The 13,152-nt window shown below is 29.8% G+C and overlaps 1 protein-coding gene and 1 non-coding gene across 2 annotated transcripts; both read left to right on the forward strand.

The window, feature by feature from the left end:
* The first annotated feature begins 1,368 nt into the window (after positions 1-1,368).
* On the forward strand, positions 1,369-9,089 carry LOC107451683 (ribosomal protein L7A). Its single transcript, XM_016067850.2, has 6 exons — positions 1,369-1,600; positions 2,590-2,707; positions 4,293-4,442; positions 4,530-4,750; positions 4,832-4,962; positions 8,887-9,089. The coding sequence occupies exons 1-6, from the start codon at positions 1,586-1,588 to the stop codon at positions 9,059-9,061; spliced, it is 810 nt and encodes a 269-aa protein (XP_015923336.1). The 5' UTR covers positions 1,369-1,585; the 3' UTR covers positions 9,062-9,089.
* LOC122270329 (small nucleolar RNA SNORD58) lies at positions 5,828-5,898 on the forward strand. Its single transcript, XR_006225735.1, has one exon. It is a non-coding gene; the product is annotated as a small nucleolar RNA SNORD58 (small nucleolar RNA).
* Positions 9,090-13,152: the final 4,063 nt, after the last annotated feature.

Consider the following 13,152-nt stretch of genomic DNA (forward strand, 5'->3'; position numbering starts at 1 on the left):
AAAAAAAAAACATTTCAATCTACCATGACAAATTAATAATTAAAAAATATGCAAATATGATCCATTTGTTAGCTCACTTAGCTCTTAAATTTTTAATTAGTTCAAGTATTAAAAAATATTTTTCATCAAACGTACAATTTGGCAGGTGTGAAAAATATAAACATAAGCATGTCAGAAGGCTTAACATCTCCAAACATACTATAAAATTACGCCACTGTTTGTGAATATGAGAATTGAATAACGTGATATAATTAAATAGTTAAGCAGCCTGGACAAGATAAAGGTGGAAATCAATGTAATTCTTGCAATATATAATTTAATTATATATATTAAAAACAGCACATACCTGCCAAGATCAGAGAATTCGTTCATTTCAACAAGGTGCATTAATTCCCCTTCATCTTCAGCTGGTTTGAGTTTTCGGGCTCGCTAAATCGGAATAATTTTCATTCCATTTACATTATGAGCTAAGGTATAAATTTTATGAGACGAAATTAGATTTAAATATAAGTAGACAAAAGATAAATAGATCGCAGGTGGTAGCGGTAAATGATAAACAGCATCTTAACGGGTTATGGTTACGGTTCCGAGTGGTATAGATCGTAGATTTCAGTATTTAGAGAAAAAATCGATGTCGTGACAAAAACACGATTGCAATATTGATATCAAATATTGTCCGGGGTTGTTCGGATATCTCTAAATTTATATTTTAAACTTATTTTTTGGAATTATAACAATTTGACGTCATTTTTTGTCTTTTAAATGATTAATTTTGATTTAAGGACACAATAAAGTTTTAAATGATAAGTTTTACAAACATATTTTTATAGTGAAATCGACGGGAATCGTACAATATCGTACACACAATTTCGATTTTCGCCAATATTGACAATGTCGGTCGATGTAAACTAAAGCTGTTACAATATCCCTGTGCTACTTGGGTTGTTTATCATCCTTGACAGACAGCCCTAGCGAGCGTTGTGAAGCACTCTTTTTAGCGAAACCCAGAAGTCAAAGTAACTTGCAGTTTAAGAATCGAAGTACAATTATATCATCTGGGGAGAAGACTGTTTCTATGACTTGATCTTTCCTCTTCTCAGGTGTATAGAATGTATTACGATGTTTTCCTATTTCTTACTATTTTTCATATCTAACTGTCACAAATATTTTTCGAAAATTCCACGACGTTTCTTTTGGAACCATGTTTAATGTGGTTTTCAGTTCCATGTAATTTTCTAACTTAAAAGCTTTTAATTTATTTGAAAATCAGGACTACATGCTAAAGGTGGAAACATGTGAAGTATTGCTATAGGAAGAGAGTTCTGCTCTATACCATCTCTGTAGCCCATTTCGATCAACTAGTCTTTATCCTACACCACGTGACTATATCATTGAGTCCGAAAAGAGCTCACAAAGTCACTAGTTTATATTACAGCTGTCGAGATTAATCTCCTTATATTAACTGCAGCTGCTTGCTCTAAACCGTAACTTCAACGTTTCATTGCATTCGCTGCGTGGTCGTCTCAACAGAAGGTGAAGCGTGTAAATTTCTTTAAATTAATCCGTTTTATTAAAATATTTAAAGATGGTTCAACGTAAAGTAAGTTAATATTGTTTATAGATTGTCATTTCTATTTATGTGCATTTTAATATATGCTCGTTTTAAAAAATTTAAATTCGTCGTTCGCATAAGTTAAACCTAAATCCGACAACGTGGTAATTACATTTTTTAAAGATAATTTTTCTCCTGAATGATATCTTAATATATTTAAAGAATTTATCATAGCCTTAATGTTTTGCTTCATATTTTATTAATCTGATCATTAAATATTTAATTTTAAGTTGGAAGACTGAGCCGATCCTGACTTGTTCCCATATTTCTAGAAACTAACTCTATCCGGTTTGTCTGATAATTATTGCTATCAGGCATAATTTATAAGCTTTACAATTACTAAAAGCAGAAAATTCTGTCTTGAAATAGCCTCTTAAATTGGCCAAATAACAATCGTGCAATCTGTTGTAATTATGTATTGAAATCGGCTCTATTTGTACTATTTGATTGTTCAATAAATTTATTTATTGGTCGAATATTAAATTAATTGATGAGATATCTGCTTCTACCGCCCCACAGGGAAAACCTGGACAATACCAGGAATTTAATCATACGAAAAGTTGTTTTAAAAAATTTACAATCACTTAAAATTTATTAATATACCCCTTGAACAGGGAGAAACTTACCAGTTGAGAACAAAGTAAATAACTCTAATAGCGGTCAGAAATTACCCTATGCACAGAATTTTTTTTGTATAATTATTATATAAATGATTAATTAATTTTTCTTAAAAATTGAATAAGGAAACCTTATTTTACAAAAAGAAATTATATGGATCAAGGCCGGCCACATATTTTTATTGCGTTGTATTAATTTAAAAGATGTTTCACGAAATAAATCTTTTTGTATTTTGCTGAGTAATTGTAGCAAAGAAGTTGGAAACGTAAATTACAGTTCTGTCCAGCACATACACTAGCCAGTTTTCTTGTAATTTTATAGCATAACACATTGTTATATTAGCTACGTTTCATTTTTAGATAAAAGGAAAGAAAGGAAAGAAGAAGGTTGCAGCAGCCCCATTGGCAGCAAAGAAAATTGAAGCTCGCAAAACTGTAAACCCTCTTTTTGAAAAAAGGCCCAAGAATTTCGGAATTGGTGAGTAGCTAGATGCCCGGTGGGTGATGACCAATGATGCAGCTTTTGATTGGGCTTCATTCAAATTGTGGTTAGGTGTTTTTAAAGTTATTCAATAGAATTCCAGATTTTAATCTGTAAGTCAAATTTAAATTTGGACAATATTTTCTTAATATTTAAATTTTAGATAATTTATAAATAGCCTCAAATTTGAATCAAGTCTTTTCCAGCGCAATCACGGTTGCCACTCTTCCGACCACTTTAATGTTAAACACTTAATTTTTGCGAAATAATCAATTAATGATGTAAGAATGAGTTTGAACTTCATTGCCAACTTTCTCAAACAATGTATACTATTGTTTTACCCAAGTTATATTGTTCCTCAACTTTTAAAATGCTGGTCAAAGTTAAATTGAGTTTATTAATTGTTTAAAAAAAATTATGGAGATAGGACAAAAAATAAATAATGATGAAGTGAAAAATAAGTTAAGATATGTATAGCGGAAAAATGATTAGTTTATTATTCAGTGGTTGGTGTTTTTTACAGCTGCTATTTTTATCTTGTTTGCTGTCAAAAATAAATTAAATGATGGTGAAAAAAAACTTAATTGATTTAATATTTTAAGTTCTTATCATAGAAAGGTACATTTTGGAGTTGGCGTGCTATAATTTCAGAAGATTCTAGTAAAAAGCTCTCGATTGTGTTGATTTTTAAAATAAAAAAAAGTTCAGTCTTAAAATATTTTTAAAGTGGCATCCATGAACGCAATACTTGTTAATTATTTCAATACTAATCCTTACCTCCTAACCACAAATTTGAACATCTCCCATTTCCAGTTACTGCTAGGTCCTAGCTACCTATAATCCATAAGGTATCTTTTTTTTCCTTAAAATATTTTTTGTTTTCTTTATAAACTGTCATTATGGTAATTTACTGTTCACAGTGCTTTTTGTTTTCGTTAATACCTCCTGATCTATAAAAAGCTAAATGCGTGGATGTCCCTTTTCAGTCCTGAAGATTAAAATCAAACCTCTTGAAAAAAATTCAGTTGAAATAGATACAAAAATTTTACTTTTTTTTTTTTTTTTAAAGAAAACAAAAGTTTATGAAAAAAGGGGGAGAAAGTGGGATTGATTGATCTGTGTAAATTTAGTGAATCTAAATCAGATTGAGAATTATTTTGTAAGATATCTAGAACAAAGCATGAAGTGGGAAGTAAAGGGATGAGTGATTTTAGTGTAAAGCAATATGAAAGCTTAGCTGCTATTTTTGATTTCTTTGCTATGTAAAAATAGGTCTATTAAGGTAAAAATTATATGTATATATATATAAGCCATTTTCATGGCAAGTGTGGTCTTTTCTTTGTATAAAGTAAAAATTTTTTAATATCTTTGCTAAATTAAAATAAGTTGTAACAAAGATTTCCTCTATAAGAAAAACCTAAGTTGTCATCTGTTACTGATCGCAAGTGTAAACAATTTTGAAAAGAAATAAATTTTTAATTTTGATTATAAGGAAGTGCCGAGAAAATTCTATTCAGGTAAACGAACACTTGGATATGTGAATTAAACCGTATTCCTTATTATAAAACACAATTTATTTTAGGTCAGGACATTCAGCCAAAGAGAGATCTCAGTCGATTTGTTAAATGGCCCAAATATATTAGATTGCAAAGGCAGCGAGCAGTTCTTTACCAACGTCTGAAAGTCCCTCCTCCCATTAATCAGTTCACTCAGGCTCTTGATAGACAAACAGGTCAGTACAATTTTCTTTATCAAAATTAGTAGTTCTAGTCCACGCTTGACATAGTCCACATTTGATAAGTTTTATTTCTAATAATAGCTACACAATTATTCAAGTTGCTTGATAAGTACAGACCAGAGACACCACAAGCCAAGAAAGAGCGTTTGAGGAAGAGGGCAGAATCACGTGCCCAAGGAAAGGAAGATGTACCTACTAAAAGAACTCCAGTTGTGAGACAAGGAGTTAATACAGTTACCAGTCTCGTGGAACAAAAGAAAGCACTCTTAGTTGTGATTGCCAATGATGTTGATCCAATTGAAGTAAGAGACATTATTATTAGATATGAATTGTTAATTTTATTATGACAATGTTGTAGTTAATTTGATTAATATTGTTTGTAGCTCGTCTTGTTCTTGCCAGCATTGTGCAGAAAGATGGGTGTGCCCTACTGTATTGTTAAGAATAAATCTAGATTGGGACGTATTGTAAGGAGAAAGACCTGTACTTGTTTAGCCTTGAGTACAGTTAATTCGTAAGTAGATAACTTTTGAATTACGTTATGTGTAGATTTAGATATATTTGCTAAGTAATAATCAGCAGCTTCAAAAAATGCTTAAAGGTGCTTATTTCGATTTTTAAAAGCCCTTAAAGGTGCGTTTTTCATTGGGTGTTTTTAAGAAGTGCTTAAAAATATTTTTGGATGCTTAAAATGTGCTTATTTTTTGTTAGATAATTTATCTATGCACCATGATCCAGATATAAGCAGATTTTTGTTATGAACAATTTTTAGAATAATTTAGTAATGACTGGTTTGTAATTGAATCATCCATAAAACTTATTTTAATTCTTTATATGAAATTCTTTTATTTTTTTTTTATATATTTTTTTTTTTTAAATTTAACTAATTTTTTAAAAAGAAAATAGAAAACTTTAGTTTTAACTGCAGATGATAAAAGAATTTTGGCATATTTAATGGGAGTTCGATTTAATAATATCTTAAAAGCTCAGCATATAAGTATGCTTAGAGAGCAACTTAGATATTTTATTCTCTTTAAACGTGTTTCTTGAGATCTATAATAGTTTATTTAAAGTAGAAAATATTAGTGAAATGATAAAGCTTGCTTGAAATCTATAGGAAAACTTCGGTTCATAAGAGAATATTCTAATTGGGAGCCTTAGTAAGATTATCTGTTTCATGATAAAAGGACAAGAAATTGTTAGGAAATAATTCAGAAAGCATGGGTGAAATCTGTGGACATACTGCTTTTTTTATGTTGAGATACTTGATTAGAATAATTAGATATTGTTTTATTGTGTAAATAATTTAAAGTGGAGTGAATTTTCAGTGACAGGAACTTTTTTTATTCATGCCTGTCAACTGTGATTCTTGGATATTGCTGTTATGATTACAATCTTAGGACACCTTTGAGATGTATGTTCAATGATAACCATATTTTATCTGAACAGCAATATATTTTGATTTTTTATAGTTACTTGCTTTTCTTATACCTTACAGAATCAAAAATATTTTCTTTCTCTGATTTGAAATTAAGTGTATTCTTTGGAATAAGTTTTTCTTTTTGAGTGTTTTGATTTTTGCCTTTTTTTTTACGTTAATTTTTTTTTTTACTAGTTAATATTATTCTCATGATGAATATTCTTATCAGACTGGAGTCTTTGATTTCGACATGAAACTAATATATTTTTCTGATGTTATATGTTAACTTTGAAATCTGTGTAGTCTGATAATTATTGCATAGGTAGTAGCTGCAGATTTTCAAGAGGTGATAAAAAATAAAGCCTTAGTTTTGTAACATTAGTAAATTTTGTCCCCCTGAGATAGTTCAGTATTTTTTTACATTCCTCTATTATCATTATTTTCTTTTCTTACTGTCATGATGATTCATGCACCATTCTGAAGTATAATGTGGATACTATTTCCCACAGACTACTGAATTCGGCAGTTAAATTACTTATTGATGTAGAGTTTCATCCTTACAGATACAGTCAGGGTTGCCACTCTACATGGAGAACAGGGAAAACCTGGAAAATACAGGGAATTTAAAAATCACCTACAATAACAGGGAAAATGCAGGGAATTTTGATTTTTTCCTTGCAAACTGGGAAAATACAGGGAATTTTGTTTCTTATTTTTGTCTTTTAAAAAATGGTACCCACTCAAAGCGTAATCTATGGGATATTTAGCCATGATATTTCAGCTATACTACACTATTTCACTTACTATAACATTATTTAAATATGTTCAGCTTTTTTCCCACCAATTAAAACTAATAAATATAGTTAGCCCTATATAGCTCACAAAAGAGCACAGTAATTGTTGTTTCTTTTTAATATATTGTGTATAATAGTTCAGGGAAAACACAGGGAATTTTTTTTCCAGATTTGAGTGGCAACCCTGACAGTTTTTAAGAACTTTGTTAGAAACTAGTTACTTTATCATGGTCGTGTATTGCATTTTGTTAATGTATATTATGCTTAAAAACAGTTTTCAAGTGCCTATATTTTTTTGTTGATATATTTGGCTACACAACCTGAAAAATGCAGTGGAATTGGATATTTTTGAAACATAAGTTGGGTGGTCATAAACAAGTATGCTTTTTTTTAATTCTTAAAAAAAATAGGCCATGAATGTTAGATGGTAATTCAATTTTTTTCTTATGATGATGAATTATTTCAGACTAGAGTCTTTGATTTCATAATGAAACTATCATACATAATAATTCTGAGGTCAGATTTAAAAATTCCTGTATGATTTTTTATTTGTTTTGTGTAAGGTATAGGTTCATTGAAATTTTACTAATCTTGTTTTTATATTCCTGTCTTTAATGATGAGTCATGCACCATTCTGAAATCTATTGTGGATACTATTTCCCACAGAATACTGAGTCAGACAGAAGATTTTTGGAGTAATTTTTTAGACATCTTTGGTTAAGATGTTTCCTGAATGGATCACAAAATTTTTTTTAACCTGTCATTGATGGTTTCTACAAAAATCAATCTTGTGGTGACAGGACAAGCCTAATAAGCTACTTGAATAGAAGGATCTATTTATGATTAACTAATTCTTTTGTTTTCTCACCAAATGAGTTGATGGATCTAGGTTTTTTTTTTTGTGTGTGTGTGTGTGAATATCTTGGCATTTGTCTGGGATGTTTTTCTCAGTTCATTAAATTTTGTTAATTTCTTATAAATATAGTTGTCTTTTAAGTATGGTTAATGATTTATAGTGTTCTTCCGCATTATCTTTGTTAGTTTCATGTGTTAAGAGCTGTCTAAGATGATGAGTCATGCACCATTCTGAAATATATTGTAGATATTCATTTCCACAGACTTACTGATTGAGACAGTCATTTTTTAATGTTAGTCTTAGCCCTTTTGGTTTATTATTTCCACTTATCTTAGATTTTGGCTAGTTGTGCGTGTGTTGAGGGCTGTCTAAAGGTGATGAATCATGCACCATTCTGAAATGTCTTGTAGATATTCATTTCCACAGATTCCTGATTTAGACACTAGTGAATCCTGTCTTTGTCGTTTATGTAGTGTTGGTGTCCTACTGAAAGTTTCTTTCTGTGTATCATGGTTATTTTCTCATTGTGAGGTGATTATTATGCCTTTTTAATAGCTAATGATTATATACTTAGGACACCTTTGATGTGTTAGTGATAAAAGCATGTGTATGATTAGGTAATAAACTTTTGTATGTTCTGTTACTTAATTAAAATTCTATAACATTGCTCTTATGATTATATTCTTAGGACACCTCTGATGTGCTCTGATCTAAAATGCTATATATGAGTTAATTATATGTAATGCTGTTTGTAATTCTAAAAACAATAAACACAGCCAGGGTTATTTATTTTCTGTGATGACACGATGACGAGCCTGAATAGCTTTCTAAAATCAAGAATTGGTTTAAGAATAACAAGTTCTTTGTTCTCTTGCTTCAGTTCTTGATAGAGGATAGTTAATTTTGATGAACATCGAGGCATTTGTCTGAGATCTATCTTTTCAGCTTGTGATGGTGAATTGATTTTGATTGGTTTTTGAAAGCTATGTGACATGTGTTCTATAGATGTTATATTGTTAATTATTAAATGTATTTTATTGTGTTGATTATATACGATGCTGCTTGTAATTCAAAGCACAATAAACAGTATTGGCTATTGGTTTCCTGTGATGACACGATGACGAGCCTGGCTAGCTTTCTAAAATCAAGAATAGGCTTAAGAATAACAAGTTCTTTGTTTTCTTGGTTAATGTCTTGGTGGAGGATAGTTAATTTTGATGAACATCGAGGCATTTGTCTGAGGCATATCTTTTCAGCCTGTGATAGTTTGGTTGACTTTTGAAATCTATGCAATGTTTTATCATGTGTACTAATAGATCATTTTATTGTTAAATCTTTCATGCTTATGTTTCATTCTTATTATTTCAGGGAGGATAGGACTCAATTGAATAAGCTTGTAGAGTCTGTGAAGACCAACTTCAATGAAAGGGCAGAAGAAATCCGTCGTCACTGGGGAGGTGGTCAGCTTGGCTCCAAATCTGCTGCTCGTATTAATAAATTGGAAAAAGCTAAAGCAAAAGAACAGTCTCAGAAAGTGGGATGAATTTAAAATAAAAGAAAGAATAAATTGATTCTGTTTCTTTTTATTTTATCTAAACAAACTGACAAAGTTTAAAATCTGGCATTGACTGTAATGCCACAAACAATACATATTTCACACATTACTTAGGCATTCTATAGTATGCCGAATCAGAAACCAGTAAAGTCGGGATGCAAAATCTTTTTGAATGAAGGGCCACATGCCTAAGTATTTAGACAGACATATTGACATCAGTTGTAATTGTTATATAAACATTGTTCTGGAGACTAAATTCTATTTGTACTTTACTTCTATACTTATACTTCTATTTATGCTTACGGAATATCATGGGTGCAAGTCTTCTGTCCCCAGGACGGATTTCCGTCTTTCGAAAATGTCCGCAGACGGAAGTAAAACGGAAACAAGACTGACTCGAAGACGGAAATCGGAATTTTTTTTTTCTATCCTTAAAAATATTTTTTAGGTCTACGTTATTGGTCTACTTTCTTATGTCCTGTTGTTATTTTATCAAAAGACAGATGAATAAATATTTTTTGTACAGTATTTAAACTTTATGTATTATAGTAAAGCTTTCTTAGATAGTTTGCATATGTCGTGAGGGTATTGTGTATGTTAGGTATTTCAGTCAAAAAATTTTCAGTCTTGGCCTTTTTTCCAACTTGCACCCATGCGGAATATACTTTAAAACATTTATTTTAAATTAATTATGAGAGGTAGGGGCTGTCGGGGGGGGGGGAAGAAAGAGAGCATTTTTTTTAAATGAAAGTTTACAATACTTGACGAAACTTATTTTGATTACATTTATATAAATCTTTTCCCAGCATATAATCATAAATGATGGTTTTCTTGTAATTCATGTTGTATCCTGTGCTTCACTTGATCATGTGGTAACTTTTTCGAGCCATTAAATGAAGATTTAATGATATTGTTTAAAGATTGCTCTGTAATTTTGAACCAAATTCATTCTGGAAAAAAGTCTTTAGACAGAAACTGTTGTGGGTAGTATTATACTTATGGCAAATAACTTAATTAGTTACGGAATTTGTCCTAGGTGGTGTTCTTCCCTTCCAGATTTTTTGAATATAAATAGCGATGTGTTATTCTTTAATTGCTTGAATACGAAACACTGTTTTTTTTTTTTCCAAATCGCATGAATACGAATCGTGATAGACCTTTAGATTTTCCATGAAATTAACGCAAATAAAGCATTTCATAACTTTCAAAAGTTGTGATGTCAGAAACTGAAAATGGGTAGCAATAACTACCGAAAATTCTTTGGATGTACGATGAGCGTCAAAAGTGATAACTAAAATTCTTATGCCGTAATAACATTTTAAAAATATTGGGATTTTCGAAAATAATGCTTAAATCCGTAGCGTTTGGTATCGAAAAACTACATTGATTTAAATTGGGTGCGTCAAAAACTAAAATGCGTAGATTTTAGATTTTTTTTTTCTTCAAAAAACAATTACTTTATTTTTATTCACTTAGTGCAAGTATTCACTTGGAAGCAGGTTGTGCACCCCTACGGTAAAGCATCTTTTTAAAACGCTACGCACCCTGTTACCCTTTATTTGATGGCTTAAAACAAATTCAGTGTGGGAGATATATGAAGGAACTATATCGTACTTTTTTTCAACTTTCTAAGTTAAGTTGAGAAATATTTTTGATAGCTTAACAGTTGATAATTGGTATTCACACTGGTAGCAAATGTTTTAAAAAATATTTATTCTTGTGGATCTGACATTGATCAGATGAATAAAAGAGAGTTATGACATATACGCAACACAATTCTGAAATGTCTACTTCAAAATAAATATACTGATTTTTAAAACCATCTATAAAATGGGATGTAGCGATAAGCATTTTTTCTTGTTTCTTTCTTTTATCTCACTTTTCCATCCCTAAACAAAGGCCAATCCATACATCAGCTAAGGATTACTAATTTTTTTTGTACACAAGACAAAGAGAAATAAAAGCAAGTTAATACATTTTTTTGTTACTAAGTATTATTTTTCAGGCATTTTTTTATTTCATTTTATTGGTCATTTATTTAAATAATGCATAATAAAGAGGAGTTCGGAACCGTTAGTTAAAATTGTTTGCGGAGCGAAAATAGTTAACCGAAATTTTGGTCTCTTGAAGGTTCACTATAGCGGGGTTTGACTGTACTTATTGCGTCACTTTCAAAAACTGCACAAAAACATATCTTAAAAACTTACACATAAAATAACTCTTTCATTTTTTAATCTTGTTAGAATTATGACTGAGTAGCATGCTCCTCAAAAATTATCTTGTCTCTGACCTGCAACAGATTTTTTTTTTAAAAGAAAGAGAACTGCTGTTTTTTTTTGTCGTAATCATGCAAATGTTGGAAAATTAAAACAAGTTTTAAGAGTTTAAAATATGTATTTACACTTTTATAGTTTGTAGTGATTTCTAGCAAGAACTTTTAATATTTGTTTAGTAAGAAACTAGTTTCAAACAAATATAATTTTTTAAATTTGGTTGCTACAAATATTCGTGGGTCGATTAACTAATAAATGAGAATACTTAACTATCTAAACTGGTCTAGGCAGAATATACTAATTTAATAGACCAGAAGTTAGGATAAGTAACAATATTACGAATATTTAATTAAGTCATTATGAATATTGGCCAAACTCAAATGCGAATCTACACTTGTGAAATATTGATGATACTTTATTTCATTGAGGAAATAAAAGAGCATTAAATGCTTATAAATTTTATTTATTTAAGTATTTGATTTCTAGTACTTCTCAAATTAATAATTGTCGAGAAAGGTACAAAACGTTGAAAAAATAACAAATTCGTAAAAAATAGTTAATAACAAACTAGCTCATGTAAACAGGAATGTATATTTCATAATAATTCCTTATGTTAAAATAAGCTAAATTTTTATTCAAAACTATTTTGAACATAGGTACAAATAAAATTCATAGTCAGCACAAAAAAAAAAAAAAAAAAATTGTAGCTGTAGTCAACTACAAAAGTCATATTTTTTTGGAAATGTAGAAATTAGAATAGATTTATGCTGTTAACCTTATTGCATTGTTTGTTTTTCCATCTTTTTTAGTAATTTAGGAAAAAAATATATTAGCTTAATAATTTATCCAATTATTAAATCAATTTATTTTATTCCACTTAAAAATAGATGGGAAACCGAAAAAGATATTGCATTAATAAGTGTTATTAATTTTTAAAAAAAAATTCTAATACTAATTATTTAAATTTTCAGAAAAATGCCTGATCACACACACAGTATAATGTTTTATCTTGTGCTCAGGCCAAATAACATAAATACCGATTTTTTATTTTATTTATTCATAATAGACTTGTATGTATAAGACACTAACACCCAATATTTTTGTTGATGTGATATTCTGCCCTCCATACTTTGCGATTATGAGTCAAAATGTTGTGTAACCTTAACATACAAATTCATAGCTGCCAACCTCTAGTTATAAAAATGCAGAAGATAGACAAAAAAAATGCAGAAGAAATGCCTAAAAATGCAGAAGATTTGCAGGCACATACTAATTACCAATAAATTTATAAAAGAAGCGGATTTTAATTAATTATTTATTTATAAATCCACTTAATATTAGCAACAAAAAAAAGCAATACTCATCTTTTTTTAAAACAAAAAAGGAAATATCTTTTAAAAAAACTTTCGATCAGCTACTTGATGGTACAATATTCGATTAAAAATGTAGTTCATCCCTGCCAAACGCTGTTACAAGAGGAACAGCGACGTCTGACTTAAAGAAAATACTAGCTATCAGGCAGATGGGCAAAATGCAGAAGATCTTATCTTCTGCGCATAAAAGAGGAAAAAATAGCTAAAATAAGTAAAAATGCAGAAAGCTTCTGCAAAATGCAGAAGGGTTGGCAGCTATGCAAATTAAAGAAGTTTCCATTTATATATATATAAAGTATTTGGCCCTTTTCATTTTTTTTTTTTTTTTTGCACCTGAAGCTTCACTTAAATATGAGATGTGTTTTAATACTTGTGCACCCTGCATATGCTTTCATTCATTATAAAGTTATCAAAACTACAATGAACAACAAAC

This window comes from Parasteatoda tepidariorum, chromosome 4 (assembly GCF_043381705.1).
Source record: "Parasteatoda tepidariorum isolate YZ-2023 chromosome 4, CAS_Ptep_4.0, whole genome shotgun sequence".
Taxonomy (NCBI): domain Eukaryota; kingdom Metazoa; phylum Arthropoda; class Arachnida; order Araneae; family Theridiidae; genus Parasteatoda; species Parasteatoda tepidariorum.

What these genes read in the sequence shown, in the direction of transcription:
- LOC107451683 (XM_016067850.2), top strand. An exon ending in GGCTCTTGATAGACAAACAG is followed by an intron (nt 4,443 to 4,529) that starts GTCAGTACAATT and finishes TTCTAATAATAG; the next exon opens with CTACACAATTATTCAAGTTG. An exon ending in ATGATGTTGATCCAATTGAA is followed by an intron (nt 4,751 to 4,831) that starts GTAAGAGACATT and finishes TATTGTTTGTAG; the next exon opens with CTCGTCTTGTTCTTGCCAGC.